The following is a 26,743-nucleotide window of genomic DNA, read 5'->3' as shown; positions in this document are numbered from 1 at the left end:
GCAGACTCCCCCAGACCCCCAGTAGTGGTCTCCCTTGTACAGTTCTGCACCCAAGTGAGCTGGGGGCCTATGTGCTCTGGAAACCTGCCTTCCAGGACCTGACTTGGGTCCTGGGGCTGCCAAGATCTCCAGTTTTCAACTGGGCCCGCTGTGGCAGAGGCTTCAAAACCACAGGCTGTCCTTTCCCAATGTCTTAGTAACAGGGCTTGAGGTTGGAGGGAGGTGCTGTGGGGGCTGCACTGGTGTGTTTTGGGTTCCCAGCAGCTGAGTTCTGAGGAACTACAAACCCGCCCTCCATGAATGAGATGTGTGCACACCCACAGTGCTGAGTTCCTGCTAGGAGGAGCCAGAGCAGGGGGCTGAGCTTGGAGCCCTGCAGCCAAGGTCTGCTGCCTCCTTGGGGCATGGGCTGTGGGTGGTAGGAACCACAGGGCTGAGGCACAGTATTTAGCAGGAGCTCTTATCTCTGTGCACAGTTGTTGGGGGAGGTAATTAAACAGTGGGCAGGCGGCCTAATGGCCTAAGAGCTTACTTATCCTGAGGAGAGCTGAATGGTCAATGAGTGGCCCTGGGAGCAGGATGGGGCTTTCTGGAATAAATAGCTTTGGTCTTCATGAAGGCCTCATTCGCTCATGTGGGAGGCAGGGATACCCAGTCCCTTGGTCAGCAGCCCAGGATGTCTGGGCTGCCAAGGGCAGCCATGTGGGTGCTCTCTCTGGCCTGCTCCAGCTTGGCCCATGGTCCCTCACCAGCGGCCTAGCAGCAAGCCCCCCACAAAGCCCTACCTCTGCTCCTTCTTCCCTGAGCCCCTCCAGAGACACGCAAAGGCCCTCTGGGATCCTGAGTCATAGTCATATCACATTCAGACTCCTGCTTGCCAAGTATATTTCTCCACAGACTTCATTTTCTCACAGAGCAGCATTACCAAGGACTTCCAGGTACATGGCAGCAGGAGCAGAACAGTCTCTACCCTTACCGTAGCTAGGGTCTACGAGGGAAGGACAGTGATGGCTGGGAGAGAGGGCGCACACATGTCCTCATGGCCACCCTCACCGCCTCAATCACTGACCTAAGATGTACTTTAACACTTACCTCATGTGAGGTATCGTGCTAATCACTTTGTGTAAACTATCTCACTGAGTCCTGAATAACCCTACTGGTGGTTATTAGGCCCTTTTTACAGAAGGGGAACTTGAAGTCAGCCTAACCTCTGGTAAAAAGCTGTCTCAAGTCACATAGCTAGTAAGTGGCAGAACAAGGATCCAAATCCAGGTCTGACTTGGACTCTGGGTCCACACTCTTAACCAGCAGCCCCTAGGTTTATTACTATATAGAGATAAACCCAAGGTTGTGGACACACAGAGGAAGGGGTGTGGGGCTTGGTGGAGGGAAGAGAAACCGAGGAAGACTTCCTGAAGGAGAAGACCGATGAGCTAGGGCTTGATGTTTCAGGAAATCACTTTGGGGATAGTGAGATTCTCTTCACTGGAAAATATGGAGGAGTTGCAATGAATGAGAAAGTTCTGGAATCAGATGGTGGGTACAATCCTGATTCTGCTACCTGCTGGATGTGTTGGCAGCTTAACTTCTCTGAGTTAAAAAAAAAAATTCTTTATCTGTAAAAGTGGACATAATACATAGTGCTGACCCATGTTAAATGCTTGGTTATCTCTTTATGCAATTGGAGTATTAAGGGCCCATTACTAACTACATCAATACTCAACAGCAAAACACTCAGATAGTACACTGACCCTAACCCAGCTATTGAGTTCTGGCCTCAGGGGCCCTTGGCAAGCTCATGTGGCAGATTCCACAAAGCCCACCTCTGTGCTTGAAGTCAGGAGACCATCCCCTGTCCTTGGGAAGGGGACTGATGAGACCCACACTTCTGTCTTTCATTTCAATTCCTCCTTTGGCCACTCCACTGGAACCATTTTGTGCCCTTGAGAGAGTAAAGGGGACAAGCACTGTGTATCCAGTGTGTGGCCACTTCACTTGCAGGTCCTGTGTGTGGTGACCAGCTTCCTTCTCTGGGGTAAGGGATGTCTTTGGCACCGGTAATTTTGCTGTCAGCCCAAACTGAAGTCAGTCCACAGGCACTGCTTGCTCCCCCAAATTCAAATCTCCAAGTAAATCCAGAAGGAAGTTTTGGCAAAACCCATGCTATCCATGATCATTCTATGTGCTATTCTTGACTCAGGAACTAAATAGGGTGAGATAAAGCAGTATGCTTGTCACTGAACTTCCTATCCAAGCTCACCTTCCACAGATAAAGAGCCAAATAGATTTGGTTAGTGAGGATGCTTGCTGCCATTTTATCCAGCCATTTTGTTCTTCCCAGGGTGGTGTGAGGACTGGTTGATGTTCAGTGGGTGGAAGTCTGGACCTGAGCCAGGCATCTTCCATCTAGGGGACAAGGACGTGGACAGTGAAGCCACACCACTTTGCAGCAACAGTGGCAGAAAAACAGTTCCGACTTCGCCAACTGACCATTGCACTGGATTCAGAGCTGTCCTGCCTACAGAAGTAGGGCACTAAATCAGATAAAAATACCATTTTCCTTGCTGCTCGCCTGGAGCTTACAAGCAGAAGCGAGGGAGGGGGCCTGACCCCCACCCAGCCAGTGCCCTGCGGCCCTGATGATCCTGAACATTACCACGGGAAGCCCTTTATTCTGCACCCCTAGCTGCTCAAACCCTTCCCTTGCATCCAACGCGTTTGCTGGGGTTGCCCTCAAAGGATTAATTAAGAGGACAAGTATCTTTCTAAAAAGCAGAAGAAACTTATAATGAATTTAAAGAGAGAAAAATCCTCATTTAAGCAACATGTTTTTTCCCCATGAACCCAACCTGAGCACTCAGGAAAGTGCAAAACATACATAATTGAGGAGCTTTTTAGATGAGCGACTTTTAGATTAATTGACTGTGATGGACAGACAGGGCCAGGGTGCATATTGTTCACCAGCTGCCTTGGAGCCTGGGTCCCTGCCTCTGCAGGGCTGCGTGCCTCTGCTCCCTGATGGAGAGGTGGGAAGGGAGGGTGGGGGTGTGTGTGGACAGGTAGCCCACCTGGAGTTCCTAGACCTCCCTTTGACTTTAGATGCCAAAAGCATCTAAAGAGGGGCGTGAGATGCCACCCTCCTCGTTCATTCTGGTCACTATATGGTGACAGGTGATTGGGAGTCTTCGCTCTGACAGGAGGAGATGGAACTGATTCCCATGGCTCTATCACCTGCCCTATGCCCTGTTTCTGGAGGGGTCACCTATTCCTCAGAGCCAGGAAGGAGGTATAGCCCTACCATGAACCAGCTCGGCTGAGCACGGGCAGCCACCAGCCAAGATCTCACCCTCAACCAGCTGCAGATTACGACAGATACCTGCCCAGTGAAGGCCAGACTAGCTGCATGGGAAGCCGATGTAGGAGCCCCCTACCCCTGGCCTCAAAAACTTACATATACAAGTCACTTCTGTAGGGAAAACACCCCCAAATCCGTCATCCTTTAATACAGCAACCAAGTCTGCTTCAAAAGGCTACAGGGGGCCTGGCATGGTGGTGCATGCCTGTAATCCCAGAAGCTCGGGAGGCTGAGGCAGGAGGATTGTGGGTTCAAAGCCAGTTTCAGCAACTTAGCAAGGCCCTGTCTCAAAATTAAAAATAAAAAGGGCTGGGGGATGTGGTTTATCGGTTAAGTGCCTCTGGGTTCCATCCTTGGTACCAAAAGGGGGAGCAGGGGGAAGGGGTTATAGGGCTGGAGTCACCTTGAAGACCCCATTTTGGACACTGGAAAAATAGAGACTAGAAAATCAAATTCCAAATTTTTAACTGCTGCCAGTCTATCAGCTCCAGTTTTTTAAAATTAAGTCCAAAATGGCGTTGCTGAGATGTCTGACATACGACTTTTTTGGATTTTAGTGAGATTCCTTTAATGCCTATTGATTGCTGGGTAATAAGTTGTATCTGTATGTCTCATTTACCTATGTAAAATTCACTGAACCATAAATCTATTCCCACAGCTATGGGAGTTTAGTTTAGCATTCTTGTGACTTTGAAAAACCATTGATCCCCGTGTACTCTGAGTGGCTGCATGTCAAACTCATGTGCTCTGAGTGCCTGCAGGTCAAGCCTTTATAGCTGGGGGAACTCATTTTGTGGCTGTCTTAATGGCCGTGAGTTTACATTTTATTGCATATCTATTATTTAGGTTGTGCTGTGATGAATGGTTTGACTCCCTGGTTCACAACAAGCACAAGGAGACAGCAGTATCTAATTTGCTTTAAAATGATGATTATAAAGCTTTTCAAATAATCATCCAGGAATGAAGGAGTGGACATCACATTGCCCTGCCTGAGACGTATGACTGGAGGTGAGGGGACGATGTGCCCTCTTTTCCCGGGTGGACTGTGTGTATATGACCTTCTTTAGGGAAGCCCTGGGAGGCCTTCTTTTTCATCCTAGGCAGCAGTGATGCTTCCATTTCCTCCAGAGAAAAACCAAGAGCTTCTGTATGGTCCCAGATCCATTCTTGGGATGGAGTCCACAGAGTAGAGGCTGCTGTAGTACCAAGTACCAGGATGGTGCCCAAGCAATGCCATTCTCTGCTTAGTAATGCCCCTGTAGGACATATGAGTAGAGATGCCAGGTGTAGCCCCTAAATTCCTCAAGTCTCTCCTGGGGCTCTGGCTTTTTTTATTTCTTCTCTCTCTCTCTCTCTCTCTCTCTCTCTCTCTCTCTCTCTCTCTCCTCTCTCTCTCTCTCTCTCTCTCTTTCTCTCTCTCTCTCTTTCTCTCTCTTTCCCTCTCTCTTTCTTTCTTTCTTTTTAGTACCAGGATTGAATCCAGGAGTGCTTAACCACTGAACTACATCCCCAGTCTCCCCACCCCCTTTTTTTAAAAAATTTGAGACAGGGTATTACTAAGTTACTTAGGGCCTCACTAAGTTGCTGAGGCTGGCTTTGAACACATGATCCTCCTACCTTAGCCTCCTGAGCTGCTGGGATTACAGGTATGTACCACCTCACCCAGCTGGTGCTCTGGCTTCTAATACACACTGACCTCTTCCTTTACCACTCTTTTGGCAGAGTGGTCTGAACCTGGAAATGCATTTCTGTCCCCAGAAAACATGTGACTTCTGTCCTGACTTGGACAACTGCTCTTGCTGTAATCTGTCCTAACTGCACTACCCTATTTTTGTCCGTGTTTATTTTGAGGGGGGTGGAATTTCCCCAGTTTTGTGCACTTGTATGGTATAAATTTCTTTGAAGAGTCCCACCATGGCTGATTTGAAGCTACTGATGATTCAAGTTAGCTTGCAAAATTTCTAATAATTTTAACAATCAACTCTTATGAAACCAGGTATAAGGAAACATTGTAAATGTAGAGACTTCTTTTTGGGAATAAGCTTCTTAGTCCACAGAACAGGAACCTCCCACAGCAGGAAAAAGTTTCCCAGTGAGTGACATCTTAATAGGAACTAATAGAAGAAGAATGAGTTTTACTAGAGGGTCGAGAAGAGGAGGATAGGGACCAAGTCTGGTCACATGACATCAAGCAAAGCCCTGTAATAACCCAGGGTCGAACTTTTGGCCCTTGGTACTAAGGATGCTCTGAATTGGAAAAGTCCCCTCCCCTCCACATCAATCATATGGGCACTTCCCTCTGGGAAGAATCATACTTGTTTCTCTCCCTTATGTCATCCAAGTGCCTCTTGCATCTGCCACAAGAGCCCTTCTTGCCATCGAATTGCACAAACTCCTTCTCAGGCCTTGAGAATATTTGCAATAATGACAGCTCACAGAAATATCAATGTGAAGCAGGAATAGCTTTCTGAAAATGAAACTCCAGGTAAGGGCTGAGGGAGGAGTCCAAATCTGTGGCTCAGGATACTCAGTGCCCTGGCGGGGACCTATACCCATCTCCCCAAGGCCAAATCTTGCAGGTAGGTGCTGTGAGCCTGCAGGTCACGCCCAAGGGCACATCATGAAAGGTGCACACATGACCTGCTCTAAGAAGAGCCTGAGTACTTTCCAACATAAAGGGGTTTCAGATCTCTGGAACTAAGAATGTCCCTGTCTCCAATGTGGGCCCAGCACTGCAGTTCTCTTTGCTCTCTGGGGTAATCGTGCAGCTCACTTCTTTGGGAAGCGCTGTCCCAGCTCTGCCTGTAGTTAACATGATGTAATCCCTTGGACGATCACCTCGGGGCAGTCACAGGTCCTTGAGACACCCCATCCACACACAGGTGTTATGCAAAATGGGCCACCCAGAGTACTTCCTCCACAGCCATAAGAGCACCTGTTTTCTGTGCTCCCCTGGGGATCCTGTGCCTTGCCTCAAGTTGGACCTTCACTCTCCATTGTCCTTGGATGGTTTCTGCCAAGTTTCCAGGCCTCCTGAGGGTTTTCCCCTAGGCATTGATCCCTAGTAGAGACAGCCCAAGGATAGACCTGGAATCTGCTCCTGCCCTGTGTAGTCACAGAATCCCCCTCCCAGTTCTGCTTCAGTCACACTCCTGGGTCCCTCATGAGAAAAACCTTTACCCAAAAGGAACAGGGTGAGCCCTCCCTGTTTCCGCCCATTTTCCTTTAACTCTTTTCTTACACCACGGGTTTATTGCAAAACAAACTCAACACTTCCATCTCTCAAAGAAGCCCACCAGGGAGACAACAGGACAGACTGCAGGCCCACCACCACCAGCAGGAGCATCTGCAGATATGGGCCTCTGGGAACCCAGGCAGGGCCTGACTTACGGAAGGCCGTGTAGAACTCGTGTAGGGTCAGGGAGTTGTCACTGTTGTAGTCGTCGAATCGGAGGAGGTCTCCTGGCGTGCACCCCAGAAAGTCCCCTTCCAGGTCCTGCTCCTTCAACATGTGCTGTGGGGTGAGGAGGGAACAAGGCCAGAGCCACAAGTGAGTTCAGTGTCATGGACATCGCTGGAGAAAGGCTCAGGCCCTGTGGGGGCTTTGGGGAAGCTCCATGGGCCTTATAAACCACCTGAAGGGCTTTGATTTTTGTCTTGTTTGATTCTCTTCTTTTGTAGATGAGAAAATGGAGGCCACAAGAGAGGGAAGTGACTTCCCCAAAGTCATAGTGTGTTTGGAACAGAGTCTGTACTAGAGCTCATGTCTCTCCCTGTCTGGGCAGACAGACCCCAGACAGTGTAAGATGGGAAGGATCTTTGTGGCCACCTGGTTTACCCCTTTGTGCTATTTATGGGGCAAAGAGAAGAGAAGGGTTCTGATCAAATGAACCCGCCAAAAAGTAGCTGACCTCAGTGCGGGGAACGAGGTCCCCAGCTCCTGTCACACAGAACGGTGGTCACAGCCCCATTGCTGCACCCCCAGTCCTTACCTCTGTCAAAAGAGCACCTCCTGGCCACGGCACCCCCAGAAAGGGGCAGCTACATTCTACTGACTAGGCCTGAGCCCCATTCTACTGGTGGGCCCTCGTGAACTCCTTTCTGGTCATGGTCTGGGCTGCAGGACCAGCCACATGCCAAAAGGTGACGAAGGGTAGAGATTTCAGGCATCCTCACTCAGCTGGAGCTGGAAGCAGGGAGCACAGGAAAATACTCAGAAGGAAATCTCAGAAGAGAGGAAATGATTTTGTTTTATTTTGAAGGGGAGAGGAAAGCAAAGCTGTTTTCTCTTTGCTTAACATTCTCAGTTTGCCCTGTTATATTAAAGGCAATTTAATGTGATAATGTCAAAAAAATGACCCCTTACCCAGCAAGGGAGAGAATTCGATAAAAGGGAGATCAACCATAACGCCTGAGATCAATCTTTCGAAGACAGAAATTTCCCTTTGTCTATTTCTGCATTGGAAATTGATTAACTTTTCATAGGACCGACAAGTTTTTCCCCAGTGCCTTTGATTCAGCGTCAAGGAAAGACCCACGTTAGCTGGGCTTTGCTTGGCAGTTTTATGAAATGGACTTTAAATATATTAAATTTTAAAGAGGAAATCATAGTCCAATTACCATGCTTGTTAATGGCATCAGATGCCTCAGGCCACGTCTCTGCTAGATTACAGCACTATTCCCGAGAAGGTTCTGTCTACCTGGTAGCTACCTGGGAGCTGCGTGGAGCTGGGTGCTAAGTGCCCACAGCTGCCTCTGTCAGGGTAAGCTGATGTCAACTGACCTTGTTGCTCCCTGCACAAGTTGTACTATAGGGAACCACCAGGTGGCTCTTCCCACAGGTAGCTGAAACTAACAGGATCTGGGCTTTCCCAGAGCAGCTCAAGTCACCTATGGGTCCCTGGCACTGCCCCTCAGGGTCTTAGCCAGAGCAGGGGCCAAGAGCTGAATGAAGTGGTGACCTGCTGGTTCCCTGGAGGCCATGGGCAGCAGGTCCCTTGGGATGCACTGGTCTGTGTGTGCTGCAGAGGTGTGGGTGAGCAGAGTGGAGTCATCTGAGATTCCTCAGGTGCTCCCAGGAATCAGGTCCTGGCCTGGCTGGAGCAAGGAGCCTGCACTCTGGGCTTGGGTCATTAGTTCTCACTTGGGTTTTGTGGGTGCTTGCTTTCCCTGCTGACCTTGAGAGGACCACGTGGAGCCTCCTGGTGGGAGACACCTGGTGCTGTGAGGAGGGCAGGTGAATGCGGAGCGACCCTCATGGGTTACACCTGTGTTCTATCTTGTTCCGCTAGTGATCACAACTACAGCAAGTTGTTTGACTTGTTAGAGCCTCAGTTTTCTCTGAAAATATCTGTGAAGTGGGACGATAGGCATCTCCACCTTATAGCAGAAAGGTCAAGGAGGAAAGGATGAAGACGACGATGATGGCCACAGTTGTCTGTTGTGGACGCCAACGTGCCAGGCACTAGGCTAAGGATATCTTAGCTCCTTTAATCCTCATGATGACCCTTTGAGGCTCACAGATGAGAAATAGAGGCCCAGTGAAGCGAGGCCATTCATCCCCCAAGAACCACCAGCTCCTACAAGCTGGAAGCAGCCCTTGACCTTCAGAGTGTGGCTCTGAAGTTTGTACTGTCGGCCACTGTCCTACATTGTAAGGGACTTGTCCATGCTTACTAGCCGTAGGCAAAGGGCCTGGCTCAGTGCCAAGTCAAGGTACTTCTCTCCCCAGTCCTTCCTGGTGACCAGGTCACTACCTTGATGAGGTCACTCTACCATGGTTAAGATTTCTCTGGCATAAATGTGGGGACACATCCTTGTCATCTCTGCTCTGGGTGGCCGCTCTGCAGTCTCTGGGGCTGAGCTGCCCCCACCCACTCCAGGCATGGGGATGCTGACCTCACTTTCTTGCTTATCTTTGCACCTGGCTCGTGTGCCTCCAGGGCCTCAGGTTCTTAGAAACAGCAGAGCAGAAGCAGGAACGCAGACTCCTCAGGCCCACGCCAGCCTTTCTGCCATCAGGACCCTCCCCCTGGCCCCAGGGAGCAAGATCAGTCTTTCCTTGCTTTTTGTGCTGCAGTTGCTGACTACCCTCACAGCAGCTTGTCGCTGGACCAAGGGACACCTTTGGGGAGGGACACCAGCCACAGGGTTCAATGCAAGTGCTTCCCCAGACAAATGTTTTTGGGGTGGACTCAGGGCCTCCTGCAAGTAAGAAGGCTGGGGTTTGGGTTGCTGATATTTGACCACCAAAGAATCGTGTTGTCACTGAGCAGAGGACTTGGGGACTCCCAGGATAGAGTTCCAGAGATGTTTGCTGGAAACCAAGCACTGCTTCCTTTAGATATTTCTGCTGAGGAAAGTAAAGGACCCAAGGAGGAAAGTTTGGTTTCCTAATTAAAACATCAGCCACCAGCCCCTCAGCAGGATAGTGTTTTGCCAGCTGCCCACGGGGTGTCACGGTGTTTGTAAACAGTGGCTGAAGGGGCTGGTGGGAAATGAGTATAACTTTGCCTGTAAGATGTTCTCAGAGGTGTTGATCACAGACTGTGGTTCCCAGGAGGGCGGAAGAGGGGCCTCCTGGGTGCTCTGTGACAGAGAGTTACAACCCACTGTCCTCCTGTGATCTCTGGATCTCTGTGTCTCTTCTATGTATGTGTGGAGTGAAAAACTGGATTCCTTTATAACTTTATAACTTGGTTTTCACTGATTGCTGTACCCACCTGAGCCAGTTCAGAGCTGCTGAGGTGGCCGTTGCCATCAGCATCCAAGTCCTTAAACAGAGATTCCACCAGGAGACGCTTTTGGGAAGCAGGGTCTTGTCTGTTATCCCCTTCTTGGAGTGACTGCTGGCTAGTCTGGAGCGCCAGAAGGACATTCTTCAGGCGGGCATAGCCAGCCATGGTGCACGTGTCACCTGGAAGAGAAGATGGGGCTATTACAGCAAGATGTGTCCTTTGATGAGAGAACATTTTCTCCATAGGACCATTCATGCATGCCACTCACAGGGAGTCACTGGGAATTTACTGTGAAGCAAATCTTGCAACCATAGTAGATGGGACTTGTTTGTCTGTCTGTCCACCCAGTCATCCTACGAATATTTGTGAGTATTTAATAATAATTAAATAATTAAATAAATGCTGCATGTGATGCAAATGCTGGAGGGAACCTGTTTGTCTGTCCTATGAATATTTCTTGAGCACCTACTGTAGGAGAGTGAACGCCAGATGGAACAGGAAAATTCTGCAGAATTTACAGCGGTAGCCCCACAGCAGCTTTAGGAAAGCCGGCCCCGATTCCATTTTGTAATAGCTCACTTTTGTCTTAATCCTACCTTAAAGGCTGTTTTTGAATACTTGGCCTCATAGATTAGGGAGTCTTAGTTAACAGGACTAATAAGCCCTGCTTAAGGTAATTAGGTACACTCCCAGAGCTGGATTACTTGAAAACAAACATGTGTACACAAGTCCATGACCAAGAAACAAAGGGAAGCTTTACCAAATTAAACCCACAGCACATAGCCTATTACTCTTAGGCCTTTTATCGCAGGCGTGTTCGCTGAACAGCATCGGAATCGCACAGTGCTTTGGCAAATGAGGCCTGTGATGCACTGTGACATGACATAGTTTATCTTGCTGGTGACGGGCCACTAGGATGAACACCACACAGGGCAAAGCTCATAAACCGGGGCTGCAGGATGTCAGAGTAGCGCAGTCCCTTCTGCTCTGCTTCCCCACCTCCCTGGGGGATGGAGCATTTCCTGCTTCTGGCTTTGCTCAATCCTGGAGAGTGGGGATGGCTTCTCACCATCCGACCCAGGCTGCTGGGAGTGGACTGTCTGAGGCTTAGCCCTCTTCCACTTGCTTTCAAGGCCAGTTCAAGGTACCAGTAGAAAGCAGTGCTGGAAAGCGTGGCTCCGGGGGACACTGGGTTTGAGTCTACACTTCACTGCTACTGGGCTGCATGACCTGGGCCTCAGTGACTTCATCTGAGAAGTGGGGATGACAGGGTGCCAGGTTTTAAGGAGTAACTAACACATGCACACAAAGGGCTTTGCACTGGCCTGGCACTGAGCATGGGCTCAAAGAATGGTCGCTATTCTCTCCCTTGTTATTAGATCCACATTTGCTGGAAAACCACAAAAAGCTAGTCAGAGGGGAAGAGGATGATGGGTGGGTCTCGGGTTTGTTTCTCTCTTCCTTCCACCCTCTCTCACTAGACAAGTCTGGGTGTCCCAAACACTGTCTCTTGCATTTGTTTGTATTTCTAGATTTTCTTCCAATTTGGGGTCAATTGATTCCCATCAGGAACAGATGCCTGTTACCATTTCCTTCTGCATGTTTATTTAGAAAAAAAAAATCAATTGTTGTGTTCAATATAATCAAATCTATTTGCTCCCTGGGAGTCTCCATGCTCTGTCAAGAATGGTTCTCTCCTATCCCCTAGCTAACACCCCGTTTTTGTTTTTTCCTTTGCCTGGTAGGTTATTGATTTTTGGGAGTTCTTTGGGATTCCAGTTGGTAAACCTAGTCCTCAAGTCTGAATGGCTATGCAGTGTTGAACATGGTGGCCTTGCCCCACTACAGAGATACTCCCGCCCACAGGAAGGTGGAACTGGTTGCTGGCTATTTCTTCTTTCTGGGTCCCTCACCTTCCAACCCCCCAAAAGGAGGGAATCTAGTCCTGGCAAATGGGCCACAAGTGGGGATATAGAATAGGAATGAAGAAGGAGCTGTCGGGTGAATGGCGATGCAGGACTCATACTGGCTTGTACTGAGATGCTGGGAAGCTGGTGTGCACAGCTGGAATTAATAGGAGGCTCGTCTCAGAAATGCTGCTGGTAATGAGGATCTTAGAACTTGTCACAGCAGGGCCCCCTGAAGCTTAGGCCAGGCCAGGCCAGGTTACATCTCATTCTTGCAGGTCACTCAACCTTCCTCGTGGACTGTAGTGGGGCACAGACTGCTCTTGAGGTCCTGCACCAGGGGTCTGCAGCTGGCCAACACTACCCACACTGGCAGGCGGGGGACGCCACATGTGGGTCCTGCTGAGACAACTCCTGCAGTTTCTGCCCTCCTTTCACATCTTTTTAGCCCACTGTGAGCTTGAGTGCTTCTAGCTTCTCTACCCTGGCAACTGCCACATGTTTAGAAGTCAACCTGGGGCTTAGGAGGACAGGTGCCCCAAGTCATCAGGACCAGTGAGCCCTCTAACCAGCCCGGGCCCCTCCTGTCATTCACCTTCACTTATTGACAAGCTGTGTGCCAGACATCGGGCAGTGTGGTGAGACTTTAGGTGCTTCCAGGGCACAGCATCATGGGTGCCCGTGAGAGGAGAGTGTACGAAGCCAGGAGGAGGGAAGCCCCGCAGGGATAAGCAGGATGAGGAAGAGTTGCAGGAGAAGGACGAAGAGGGAAGGTGCTACAGACAGCAGGTGGGCACGTGCAGGAGCTAATGGCCCAGCCTATCTGGAGGTCTGAGAAGGCCAGTGGTGGGAGGGAGTCAGTCGGGCGACAGCAAGACAAGGCAATGTGGGACGGGGCAGTGGGGCAGCTCAGGCAGGACCCCTGAGGCTGTGGGCAAGTGTGGGAGCCAGGGGAGGGTGCCAGCTGCTGCAGCTCTCAGTTCCAAGCTCCCTTTGTCCTTTGCTTCCTTAACTGAGGGCTTCCCTGTATCAGGTGGCTGCTGGCCACTAGGGTCCTGAGCAAATGAGGAGTGTCTGGAAGAGAATCTTAAATCCTTCTTCATCCCAGGAGCAGCTATACTAAAATGAGTCACAAGAGAGGACTTTGTCTAAAGTCAAATCATGAAGTTGTTTGTCCAGTATTTCTGATCTCCTCTTGGGCCTCCCAGAAATCCCTGCCACTGTCACCTGAATCCTACAGGTTCAGGGGCCAATGGAGGAGGGAGGACCTCCTTTCCTGCCCTCTTCCTCCCGGAGGCAGATGCCCCCAAAACTGTGACTTCCAGCTCCATCTGAAGGTGAGCTTTCCTCCCGGAGGCAGGCCTTGGCCTTGGGAGAGTCCACCAAATTCCTGTTTTAGGTTTTTCTTCATGATGCCCCTGGTTTCACTGGGGGTGAGACAGGAGTGGCTTACCCATGTGAAGCTCTGTGATTGTGCCGAACCTGGTCTTTAGCTAGAGGCTCTCTGCCCTGCTTCCAGTTCCAAACAGTTGTCTTGTCATAAAATAAATATATGCCCATCAAAGAGTGCTTGGAAAGCACTTATGAGTATAAATAGAGATAAATAAATAAATATAATAAATCAACCATAATCTATCTCCCAGAGGCAGCTGCTGCCAACACACTGCTGGTCAGAGGTTAAGCCAGCCCCTCTGCCCAAGTGACGAGGGGCCCATTAGCACAATGAGCTCATGCACGTAGCCAGCTGGCCTGCTGTGTGTGGGCTCTGAGGCCTGGGTTCCCCAGCTTCTATTTTCTGACTTTCTTCCTGCCTTTCTTAAATTCCTCTAAATTTTGGCAAGAGAGTGTCAATTGCAAGGGTCACGTCTTTCTCATCTTCCCATGGGTCATCCCTGCCCACCCCCCAGCAAGTCCACACAGGGGACTGAGAGGGGGGGTATGGAGGGAGAAGGTTCTTCAGCAGTACTGACCCCTGGAGCATGCTCTGGTTGGAGGCTTTGCATTTATTGACTCCTTCCTCCATCTGGAATGTTCTTTACCCAAGTCTCTTCATAGCTCACTCATTCATTTCATCTTGCTAAATGTCACCCAGTCTACACTAGCATTCCCCAGCTTCGTCACTGTCTGTGCCCTGACCCTACTGGTGGGGTATGGGTGCCTGGGGGAAGGACATGTGGTCTCTGTGGACTAGGGCAGGGTCCAATCTTGGGCCTGACCTCAGCACACTTGGCCCCTCCAGGGGGATGTTCCCTGAAGGGTATGCAGCAGAGGCTTGGCGACTGACACCCCTCCCTAGTGCTCCATAGATATTGACCAGCCTAGTGTTGAGAATGAAATGGGCAACCCTTGGTGTGGAGGCCTGAACAGAGGCCCAGTTACCATTGCCAGGGACCCTCTGGTCCAGCCTGGGTTTGGGGCAGACTTGGAATACTGTTAATGTGCCCACTGATGGATCCAGTGGTGGCGTGACCCTTCCATGATTTGAGGTCTGGGCCTTGTCATCATAGGTTGTCTACCTGAGACTAACACATGAGAAACAACTGTCACAGAGCACTGGCTAGGGAGTCAGGAGACCTTCGGACTTGGACTGGCTATGAGGCCCTAGGCCCCTCACCACCTTACCAGGTCCTGACATAGAGAAAAGGTGAGAGGAAACATCCACATGGCCAGACACAACTGAGGATTCTCTCTCTCTGTGGTGATCGGGATGGAACCAGGGCCTCGTACATGCTACATGGCTACATCCCCCAACCCCTTTAGTTCCATATTTCTATAGGTACATTATAATTTTACATAATAGTGGGATTCACTGTTACATAGTCATACGTGCACATGTTATAACAATATAATTTGGTCAATATCAGTCCCCAGTATTTTCCCTTCCTTCCCCTCCTCCCTTCCCTGGTCTCTTTCCTCTACTTTATTTGTCTCCCTTCTATTTTCATGAGATCTCCCCCATGCATCTTTTTTCCTTTTCTTTCCCTTTTCTTTTCTAGCTTCCACAAATGAGAAAACTAAACAAAATATGTGCCCTTGGCTTTCTGAGTTTGGCTTACTCGCTCAAGTTCCATTCATTTTCCTGATAATGACATAATTTTATTCTTCTTTATGCCCCATCCCTTTCATTATTTTGATTTTGAGACAGACTCACTAAGTTGCCCAGGCTGGCCTCAAACCTGTAGTCCTCCTGCCTCAGCCTCCCGAGTAGCTGGGATTACAGGTGTGCATTCCCAGGCCCAGATCATCTCCTGTTGATGAAATGTGCTCATTGCCCCAAGTAAGTAGGGGGTGCAGTTCATGTGTCTTTGTCCCCTTCAACCTGGGGCCTGAGACAAGGTGGCAACTATGGATCAATAGAAGAGGGGACATGTCCTGGATTTCCTCCCTTCCTTCCCACTGCCAAGGGCCCTTTCATCTCTGAGTCCTCTCAAGGTCCTGGCCAGCCTCAAAGGCCAATAGTAGGGCTCAGACACCTTCTTGCTGGCCTGAGTCACCCCACACAGCAGGGCCTGCCTGGCCAGCCCCTGACTCTGGCCTCGGGCTTCTGCCAGCACACATGTGCTGTGTGGCTCCTCCTGCTCCCCGGCCAGGCCTGCTTTGGCAGATAAAATATTGATCAGTCTGCTGAGGAGCCCAGAGTGTGATCCTATTTTCATGTCAGAACTTGGTAATGAACTACATTTATCAAGCCCGTTCTCCATGAGAAAGGTCAGTCGCAGATCTGGCTAAGTTGTTATGACACCTCATTAATCTAGTTCCCTCAATAATTGTCCCTCTTTGAAGATTCTAATGCTCTCCCATTCTGGCCGCTCTCCCTCCTCACCGAAGAGCACGGGCACGGCTACGTTTAATTTTTAAGCAAAGGGAGATAGGAACAGGGAGCTGCCTCTGGAATGAAGTGTCCGTCAAAGGAACACTTTCTGTTGCAAAACAAAAGGAAGCGAGGGAGACATTGTGAATATTCCATCAGCCACTTGTGCCCCTGCCAGGTCATGCCCCCAAGAGACCATCTTTATTCTGTGGCAGGCAGGTGAAACTCCAGCCCAGGTGGGGCCAGAGAACTCCAGTCAAGGGGAGGGAGGGTGTGGCAGAATGTGGGCAAGACAGACAGGCAGCAGGAAGTCCAGCTTCTAACCCAGAGTGGGATAGGCCATGTGCTCAGGACCCATGCCTTGGAGGCACCTTCCTGGTGACGAGGCTGGAAAGGGGGCTGTCTCTTGTTCTTCCTCTTCCCTCCCGTTACAGTTGGGATATGAGGTGTTCCTCCAAATCTCCTGTTAATGTAAGAATGTTCAGAGGTGAAATGATTAAGTTATGAGAGTTGTAACCTTATCAGTGGATTAATCCATTTGATAAATTACTAATTTGAATGAACCAACTGGGTGGTCACTACAGGCAGATGGGGCCTGGCTGGAGGAAGTAGGTCACTGGGGATTATATATCTTGTCTCTGGCTCTTTCCTCTCTCTCTGCTTCCTGGCTGCCATGAAATGAGCAGCTTTCCGCTGCCATACCCTTCAACATGATGCTCTGCCTCACTCAGTCCCAGAGCAATGCAGTTGGCTGACCACGGACTGAACCTCTGAAACCATGAGCCAAGAATCTCATGGATATCTCAGTCACAATGAAAAGCTGATTAATGCCACTCCCACCCCCAACCATTCCCTCACCCGGCTCTTTCGTCTTCCTTGCCAGCCTCCCTTTCCCACACGCCAGTCCCTGGCTGAAGAGGTCCCTCATGCACTGCCCCTGATCCCCCTCCCTGCACTTCTCTGTTCTTCTGTTAGATGCTTATTTAGCTAATGCTGATTGTCAGGCACCTCGTTAGACAGCAAGCCTCTCCAGGGCAGGACTGGCCTTCTTTGCAGGTGCCTCCCCAGCACCTGGCCCAGTGCCTGCATACGAACAGTGTGCATTAAATGTCTGTTGCCTGTAAGACTGTGGGCTCTTGTGGAGAGGGGAGAGAGGTGACTTGGAGCTCTGCCTTGAGGGAACAACCCCAAGCACCCTGAGCCACAGTGATGACTCTGGAGGTTGCTGTGTCATCTGTGTCATCTATCATATCAGCTCCTAGGTGCAATGTGAGTGCAGGAGCCCAGCTCCTGAGTGTGGCACTTGTGGCTCACGGATACACCTTCCTGGGCTGGCCAGGGGTTGTGAGTCTTTCCTCACCCAGTGGATTTCCTACAGAGTGATTTCTGGCATGGCCAAGCTGGGGATGATGGCAAAGTGGTTAGACAGAGAGGGACTTGGATGCTAGGTTGCTTAGGAAAGTCTCCTTCAAGCTGCCTCTGGTGGTCATGAGGCAGGTCCCTAGGAAATGCCTCTGGAGAGGAGGCAGATGAAATGTTCAGTTCTCTTGTCCGATAATGGCTAGCCAGGACAAAGCCCGGACAGCTCTGCAAACAGGGTACATTCGACCAAAGCATAGCTTCAGGAAAGGCCTGATGACTTGGCTGGGCTTTGCTCAGTAAATGAGCACAAAGATGACCCTGGGGACCCTCTGTGCATGGGGAGAGTTTTAGACACAGGTAAGCACGTGAGGGTGGAGTGGCTTTGAAGGAAGCCAAGGCCACAATGAAGACCCTAGCCCTGATGGTCTCCAGGATACTGGAATTTTCCTCACGGGCAGAAGCCCCATTCTCAGGAGACTATAAATCCCAGACTTACTGGAGAGGGGAATGCCAACGCAGGTAACTGATGTCGTGAGCAAGCTCATCTTTCATTCTTGTCAGAATTGCCCTTATGGATGGGGAGGACCTAAGGGCAGGGGAGGGGACAGAAGGAAGTGCTGGGTGGGGGCTGTGGGTCATACTCCAAGGTGCCACCAAATGTGGCATAGGCAACTCAGTCCCCCAAATCTACACATGCCAGCACTTCAGAAACCACACAGTAGCCATCCATGCTCTTGGGCCACACTCACTGGACTCTAGTCCTTCTTCTACCTGACAGGGTGGCATGGTTCCTTCCAGGCAGGCCAGGGACCAGAGCTCAGCTCCCTAGAACCAGACCTGGGAAAAACCCAGACCCGCGAGAGGCGGATGTGCTCCCATTCTCTTGGCTTCTGTTGAGTCTGCTCACGCGCAGGCTCTGAGCTTTCCCCAGATATTAGCAGCATGGCTTCCCACATGTCCTCAGCCAGTCTGAGAACCAGTATCACATGCTACCCAGACAAAGCTGAGATCTTTACCACCGAAGCAAAAATGTGCGTAATCGTCTGGCACCAACCTTACAGATGAACGTGGTTGCGCTACACAGGCCTCAGTTGCCATGTGTCATTTTGAGGTCTATTTTGAAACCGCTAAGCTGTGCAAAGAGCGAGAAGTATTTTACTCCCAGATCTAATTTATGAGCTGCCGTAACTTCGCTAGAGTTTAGCTTAAGAGGAACAGATGTTTAACTTGATGTAAATTCATGAACATTAACAATCTTTCGGCTGCCATTTCTGGGAAAATTCAATTAACAATAAATGCCAAAACCAATGGACTTATTTTTTGGATACATTTTTAGCTAAAATGATGCCATTCCCCTGGTGCTGTGAACCAAGCCACAAAAAGCTGAAAATCCAGGAGACTGTGAAGCGCTCTTGAGACTGTCTTCTCACGTTCCCTGAACACTTGCACAAAGTCTGGCCACCTGGTGACCCACAGCTGACTGGAGCTTGATCACTTTCCCCTGGACTCAAGCATCCTGTGCAGGTGTCTATGCTTACCTCTGGCCTTCCCTGGAGCCACTGGCTTCTCCAGACTTGCTCCACCAACTCCCCATGATCTGCTGGAAAGCCTGCCTGCAAATTTTCTTCTCAGGTGACCCCCCTCTTGGAAGACCTTTTCCTCAAATTAGACTTTTAAATATTTTTGCCAAGGTCCAACTCCATGGAACTGCTCCTGTTCCCTCCAAACCATTTGGGCCTTGAGGAATTTTTCTCTGTCCTGTCTACTGCACAGACTCAATGTTCTGAAGCAAGGACTGTGCTCCTGTCTTTGTGGGTGACTCTGGCCACTCTCTTAGAGCACACAGTCATGGTGACCCATGGTGGACACAACTTCACCAGGAGCTGCTGCCTGCCCACAGGTTTGGAAGAGCTGGATCTGCCTCCTGCCCCTTCTATCACCCAGTGCTTTGCCTAGGTCACCTCCTCACTCACTAGTTCCAACACCATAAGCACAGTGAGCCCAAAAGACTCATTAGATAGAGGGAAGGGAAGAGGCCCAAACCTTGGGGATGCCTGGTGGCAGATCTTGGATTAGAACCTGGGTCTCTTGGCCCTAGTTCATGTCCTTTCAACCACATGGCAGAGAGGTCTCGAAACACACACACACACACACACACAAAACAGAAGGAAGGACCTGCTTACTCCACTTTCACTAGAGGAACCTCAGGTCAGGCCTGGCTGAAATCATGGGGGGAGCTGTTAGCTTTAGGGAAAGTAACTAATGAGGAATGTTTTTATAAGGAACTCAAATTTGGGTTTGCATCAGAATCACTTGGACTCTGACTGAAAACACAAATTCTGGGCCTTACCTCTAGAGTGTCTAGAGTGAGGACTGGAAGGTTGGGTGTTAACAGAGTCTCTGGTGACTCTGAAATGGACAGTTCACTGACTACACTGGGAAACGGTCCTTCCACAAACAAGTTTATCTGGCCCTTCCAACAAGGCTCACTTGACTTAGGAAATGACTGGAACGGACATCCACCAGGGATTAAGTAAGGAAGATACCCTGGGCCACACCTGGAGGTGCCTCCCCTGAGTTAAGACTCAGAGACAGCTCCTTCCTGTCACTTCCTAGCTCTTGCTCCCCTGCACAGCAGGGATGCACTGGTCTCACTAACCGGCCAGCCTATGGGTGCAGGGAGAGGAGGGCATGGACACAGGACTGGGTTCTGTCTTGCTGTGCAGAACTGTCAGCTGTCACAGGCACTGCTGAATTTTCAAAGGTCACCAGCTGGCATTTAGCCATGCCATGCTCCTGTGCTCCTGGGCCAGGATTTTGGTGTAAGGGCAGCCAGGGGTGGCTGAGGGAAAGCAAACTGAAGTCTCTTCTTAGATGTGGCTGGGCCCTAGTGGGTGTAGCTCTCTGTCCTTCCAGAACTCAAAAGAGCAACGTTGGGTTGGCAAGCTCTCCATCTGGTCTTTCTCCTGGAGTGTCCACATTTGCAATCCCAGTTGCTTTTGAATTATCTGGGTTGAAGATATGAGACCCACGTGGGGACCATAAACAAAATCTGCACATCAAAGGCTCTCCAGGGCCTTTAACCCTGCATCCGACATGACACACACACACGTGTGTACCTACCTGGTCCCCAGCTGCACTGTACTGCACATCAAGCTCACTCCAAACCCTCCAAATAGACAAACCCTCATCTCCATTTTCACCCCAGCTTCAGGTAATTTAAATGAACAAAACCACTCAGACCTTTGTTAGATAAATGGTACATTTGCTCATGAATGCCTGGTTCAATTGATGTTGCTATACAATCTGCTGTTTGACATTTACAATCCTCTCTTTTATTCCTATTAGAGAAGGCAAAATTGGTTGGATTTCTGAGAGAGGGATCCACATATACTTTTCATGACTGACTGGCACATCTATCAGGTGGCCCTAGAATGAAAAGAGTAATGTTTGAAAACTTGAATAAATGCTAAAACCCTCCTGGCATTAAGGACTTTATTTTTTCACTGTTGTGTCAGTGGTAAAACCACACACAACTAGGCTCCCTAATAAATCATGGATACCTTTATGAAGGTGGCCACTGGCTGCCTATAGGCTCAGGTACCACACTGCCCTGTCCGGAAGTCCAGACCCTGCTCACTTCCTCCAGCCACCCCTCACCCACATCCAGAGGAGCAGGACCAGATGATGGAGGGGTGGAGGGGTAAGAGAGTAGGGGCACCCCCAACCTCCTGTGTAATTCTATTGATTGCCATCCTGATTCTTCACTGGGAGACTTCATCCCCCCAAAATCTAACTGGTGAAAGTCCTGATGTTGAGATAGCACTATCTTGGCTCCTTAGGTACCAGCTATGACTGGATATGTAGCTGTTTTAATTTTAAGCTGCAGTGGTCTTTGAGTGGTCCCTGGACTGAGTGGCAGGATGCTTCCCCAGAGACACAGCAGGGTCTGAGGCTGTGGCTATGTTCTGAAGAGGTGGGTAATACAGTAATGAGTAAGGCTTAGGAGCCAGGCCTAGGAGCACTTTGTTCCCACGTGGACTTATTGCACATGCTGGGAATCCACATGAATGGTCTCAAGAAGGGCACTGTGCTCCCCAGGAGGCCCTATGGAGTTCCATGGCAGTGCTTTTGGTTGTCACATGATTGGGGAGCCTTAGTGGCACTTAATGACCAGGGATCCTAGGGATCCTGCTGCTGGCCTGGTGTCTCATGAGTCGTTATTTTATGTGTTTATTCCTTGTATTTTCATATGAGTTTTTAAATGTCCCCTGAAAGTGAAAGATCTAGTCACTAACATATTAGCCTAAATTAAAACTATATTATACACGCGTTCCATCCCGCCACCCCAGGGTTTGGCAAGGACTTTTCAAGGATGCATCTATGCTATCAAGTACAAATTTTGTTTACCAGTTTTTTAAAAATTGGTCACCACTTTGGAGAACCATTCCTCCCAAAGCAGTGACAGCTGAGGACTCAAATTGCCCGCACAGCACACCTGGAACAGGTTCTAGCTGCGGCTCTTGCATTCACGGGGATCTCAGCGTGGGTGTGGATACGGGGCCACTTTGCACTTTAAACATAACCAGGGTCCAAACATCTATATACGGAGGGCTATTTCATGCTCATCATGTTTCTTGCATTTCTCTTTTGTGTCACTGCTGTTGATAAGACACATTCATTTAAGATAGTAAAGCGAGTTTTACAAAAGTCTTGCTGTAAAATGGGAACTTTAGGTCTGATGGGGTTAAAGACAAGTGATGGTATGAAAGGCCCGAATCTGTGGCCTTACTTACTGGGTGTTGTGATTGTTAAGTGCGTATGTGGTGAAGTGTGTGTGTGTGTCCCTGTGGATATGCTGTGGACACCTGTGTGAAGTATAGCCTGTGTGAAGGGAAGCAGAGTGTGCAGGGTCCCACACTTGGCCACCGAGTCTCTTGGTTTCTAGGAGGGCAACTTGCAGCAGACCTTGAGGAAAAGGCTGTATCTGGTCCCCTGGGATGGAGAGGACAACCCTCACTGAGGAGGGCCCGCCTCCCTCCCTGCGGTCTGCCTTTCCCCAGAACTAGGCTCTATCCCATCTCTGTCCTTCCAGGACACCTCCCGGAAGGCAGGTCACAGCGCTAGGCTAGCAAGTGAGGAGAGTGGGCATGGGACAGTCTCAGCTGGGGCGGCCTGCAATGTTTTCTTCTCCCAGTGTCTCAGGGCTGTTTTCTCAGACACAGTAATTGTAGATTCAGGGTCAAGCCAAAGAGCTCCTGGGTTTTAAAGACAACAAGCAGCAATTGTCCTTCTCTGGTGTCAGGGTTGCACGGACTTCAGACTGGTGCCTGGAAGGAGCTTTCAAATACCACATTTCACCTGTACCAGCTTTGTCGGGCTCAGGGACATTTACTTTAGAAGAGATGTTAGGGGGACACTACCTCTGGATGGCCTCTGAAAATGACTCTTGCTAAAAGCTGGGGATTTGTGCCCTTATGTGGGCTTGTAGAAACTGGCATTTAAGAGAGGAACTGCCTGCACACAGGGTTTTAGACCTGACAGGGCTCAGGAATTTCCTGAGATTTGAAGGATTGTTTTAACCTCTCTGTCTTGGATGACTGACGGTAAATCCCAGGTTAAAACAAAACAAAGATTCACGATGACTCGGCTCAAGAGCACCAGTGTTTTGAGGAACTTTTGCTTCCTATGCAGTACTAGAGGTGCCGGAGGAGTTTAAGAGGCTCCTTCCACTGGCTGCCCCATGGCTTGGGCATTGTCCATACCGGAAACTAATCAGAATTTGGACAGCCAGTGGAGGGAGCTGTAGAAACCCTTGTGCGTGTGTAAGTCAGACCCAGGTGGAATATGTGGGTTTTTTGACCTGGAGACTCTGAGCCTCTGAGCAGGCCCTAAATCAGGAGACAGTGGCCCACAGATGAATGTGGCTGTGCTGCTGGGAGAGGTCACCGGTGTGCAGCTTCTCTGAGCGCTCAGAAAGCCCCTCTCCCCCTGCCATGTGAGTTATTCCAGATGCAGCTTGTCTGCATGGCATCTAAGGGCTTCACTCCTCAAGCAGTGGCTGGATGGGATTTTGCAGATGGGCTGCCTCTTATTACATTCCCACGCTGAGAAGTTGCTTCAGCTGGCTCTTCACTCTCCATATTCATAAGTTCTCAGAGTCCTAGAGTGGCCTCCTCGCTGCCTGATCCAGATGCTTTGAAAGGATTCAGGACCCACGGGACACAGGAGTGAGAGGGACACTTCAGGATTCTCCCATGAAGGGACTTGAAGTACATCCTCACACCTCAAAGCCTGGGCAGGTGTCTCTGCACCTGAGTCTGTGGACACAGTGCAGCCCACACGTGGGGCAGAGGTAACTTCTTTTGCCTCAGGATATATTTACCTGTTTCTTTTGATTTGGGTGTTAAAAATTTCAAAAAGAACCTTCCACATTGAAAGGCAAATGGTGAGAAATGTACTACTATATTACCTCACCTGACAGGGTTCAAGACACCTGACTTGATGACGCTAATGGTTCTTAATAAAAATAGGAGCCATCAGTTAAATGAGACAATCGAATTCTCAACTTGACTTTTTTTTTTTTTTTGAACGATGGTGCTTTGTTTGATAAATATAGTGTCCTGGTGGGATTTTTCAAGAGTAGGCTAAGAAATGGTCTCATTTCTTCTGGAGGCCTACATCACCCAGTACAGGGGCAAATGCAGAGAGGAAAATAAGTCCATCCACATGCACACATCCTCTTTCTTCCATACACTCTCTCTCTTGCTATCTATCTCTGCCTCCTGTCGCCACACCCTTGCCCACAGAGCTGTGGATCTGGGTGTGCATTCTAGTGACAGTGGCCCCGTGCCAGTCACTCAGTTCAACCTTATTTTCCCACCCTGTTTGCTTCCTGGAGGCTCTGGCACAGTCTGTCCATCATACCTCACAGGCTGCAGACCCCAAGAGCAGGGGTAAAGGTTTTGGAATGATGTAGTCTAGATTCCTCATTTATGGACTAGGAAACTGAGGCCCAGGAACAGCCAGGCTCGGTGGCACACACCTGTAATCCCAGCCCCTTGGGAAGCTGAGTTAAGAGGATCTTGAGTTCAAAGCCAACCTCAGCAAAAGCAAGGTGCCAAGCAACTCAGTGAGACCCTGTCTCTAAATAAAATACAATATAGGGCTGGGGATGTGGCTCAGTGGTCGAGTGCCCCTGAGTTCAATCCCTGGCACCCTCTGCACCCATTAAAAACAGTCCTGTCTATGGAGATGGGTTATCCCTGCCTGGAATTTTGTGCTTCACATTCTTGGAGGCTTTTTCCTCCCTTCTATTCTAGTTCCAGCCTTCCAGTTCTTGCAAAGGAACCCCAGGAGATAGGAATAAAGTTTGGGGAAAGGATGAAGGAGCCTGTGATGGGAGAGGACAGGATTTTCTACAGCATGAGGAAGATGTTGAAAACCTGCTCAGGTACCAGGACCTTTTATGGGGCAATTCTTATCACAAACACACGGCACAGCCTGCCTTTTCCTGCCACAGCCTTGGTTAATCACCTCATCCAGCATCTGTAAATATAGAGGTCATAATGATGGGGATTTCCCAGTCCTTCAATTCAGAGAAGTGACCTGCAACCAATTTCTAGGGCAAGTGTCCCTTCAGGGAAGCAAAGTTGCTATCCACAACTTTGTGGATAGCAAACTTTGTGGATATCTCACCATTTCCTTGTGAGGGAGAGGCTGACCCTCTCCTGACCTATCCTGGAGGTCTGGTACTGGGCATGGCCTCCTGGGTCAGGTGGAGGGATGGGCAAGAAATTCTAGAAAGAACCATGTTGTGGAATGCTCTATAGGACAGCTATTCTGGGGAAGGATGAAGAGAGCCAGACCCTGGCCTGAGCCAAGAGGGTCCTTCAATGCCCCATGTTTGACCTCTGGTTCACAGTGTCCCAGGGTATTACCTAGGGCAGGAAGATGCCTAAGAGTCCACAGGTAATCTCTTTGTTCAATTCTACTAGTATTTTTCTCCTCCTTTGGTATAAATTCCTGAAATGATCCCAGTTCTGAGCTGATATTGCAACTGAGATGATTAAATTCCTGGGTGGTTGCTTTGTGTTGTAAGTGCAGCACTACATCACAGTTGGTCAGTGGCCCACCATACTCACGGGATCATTCTCTTCTACACTTGACCCTCTGGCCTCTGCTCTCCTCTTCCTATTTCCCTTCTTCCTGGGGATTCCTCTAAATGACACTGCTTTTAGCTCCTTTTCTGATAGTCACTCTCTCTTTCAAAAGGTTACTGAACATTGGTTATGCTTGGGTGGGAACCTGAATGGACCTTGGTGTTGGGGACACTTTTGAGGACTGGTAACATTCTGCCTCCTGATATGGGTGCTAGTTAAACAGATGCGCTCTTTGTGGAAATTCATTGAGTCATATGCTTATGGCTTGTTCATTTTTCTATATGTCCTATACTTCAATAAAATGTTATTTTTTTAAATGTTATTTTTAAATGCAATCTTATGTTTCTCAATATCTGAAAGATTTCCATTGCTTTGAGTAGAGAGTCTTATTGTCAGACAAGCCCAGGCCTGGGTACATGGGGACAGAGGAAGGTGGGGGCTCCCTGGTGGTTACTGATGCCTTGGACTCTGCCTTGGGTCAGTGAACCACCCTGGGCTGAGCATCCCATCTGCTAGGACCTGGCTGCCCATCTTCCATGGTGCTATTGTTTGTTAGACATCTCGGGCCTGGGGTCTGTGGGGAGGATGCCACATGTGTGGGGTGTTGGTGCACAGCCTTAGATGGAAGAATGACAGAGTCTGAGAGTCAGGGGACACCCACTGCCCTGGAGATCCCCCAGTCCTGGCCTCACTCCCACAAGCTGTTCCTGAGAAGTGTGTGGAGGAAGCTCAGAAGCTAGGAGGACATGGTTCAGGCCACTGTCCATGCCAGCCCTGGAGCAAGGCTTCTGAAACACCTGGTGGCTGTGTCTACCTGAAACCTACTTCCTATTTTGGAGGCATGGCTGGCAGTGGGTGGCTCTTATCTCAGAAGTACTAGTATGAAGGTGGCTGATTGTTTAGTCTATTCCTGATGGGGGTTTGCCATGGCCCTAGTAGTGGCACCCACCAGGGAACCCCTGAGTGCACAGGGCCCAAGGCGCCTCTCACAGACCACACCCTGGCCTGCTCCACCTCCTTCTCCTGTCTTGGGTCTTTCTTGGTCTCAAGGACTGAAATGAAGACTCAGGCATGGCTGGGACTTGACTTCCATAGTCCTGGTGGTTTGGATCACGGGACATAGAAAAGGACACAAAGGGCCTCCTGTTCAGAAGGAATCAGCAGGATCCTTTTGCAATCTCGCTTCATAGACTAGTTGCAGGTCCTCCTTAGATAGGCCTAGCCTCACTTCCTCCGGCCTTGCTTAGTTGGGATCCTGTACTGAGATATCCTCTTGGTATCTCAAGTCCTGACTAATTCTGGGATTGCTTGTGTCTCCTTTACTTCTAGAAAGTCTTCCCAGGTAGCTCCCCTCTCTTTATGGGGCAATCAGGGTCCAGACCCTATACTTTACTTTTCAACATTCACTG

At 49.6% G+C, this 26,743-nt stretch overlaps 1 protein-coding gene across 1 annotated transcript in view; it reads right to left on the bottom strand.

The window, feature by feature from the left end:
- Positions 1 to 26,743, bottom strand: part of Fstl4 (follistatin like 4) — a 404,387-nt gene that overhangs the window by 115,645 nt on the left and 261,999 nt on the right. The window contains exons 5-6 of the mRNA XM_047556989.1: positions 10,078 to 10,271; positions 6,746 to 6,869 (exon numbers count right to left, since the gene is read on the bottom strand). Of these exons, the coding sequence (XP_047412945.1) occupies positions 6,746 to 6,869; positions 10,078 to 10,271 (318 nt within the window). The remainder of the gene's footprint in view (positions 1 to 6,745; positions 6,870 to 10,077; positions 10,272 to 26,743) is intronic.

Source organism: Sciurus carolinensis, chromosome 6 (genome assembly GCF_902686445.1).
Source record: "Sciurus carolinensis chromosome 6, mSciCar1.2, whole genome shotgun sequence".
Lineage (NCBI taxonomy): Eukaryota > Metazoa > Chordata > Mammalia > Rodentia > Sciuridae > Sciurus > Sciurus carolinensis.
The sequence above is the reverse complement of the archived record's forward strand: the minus strand, read 5'-3'. Positions and strand labels throughout refer to the sequence as shown.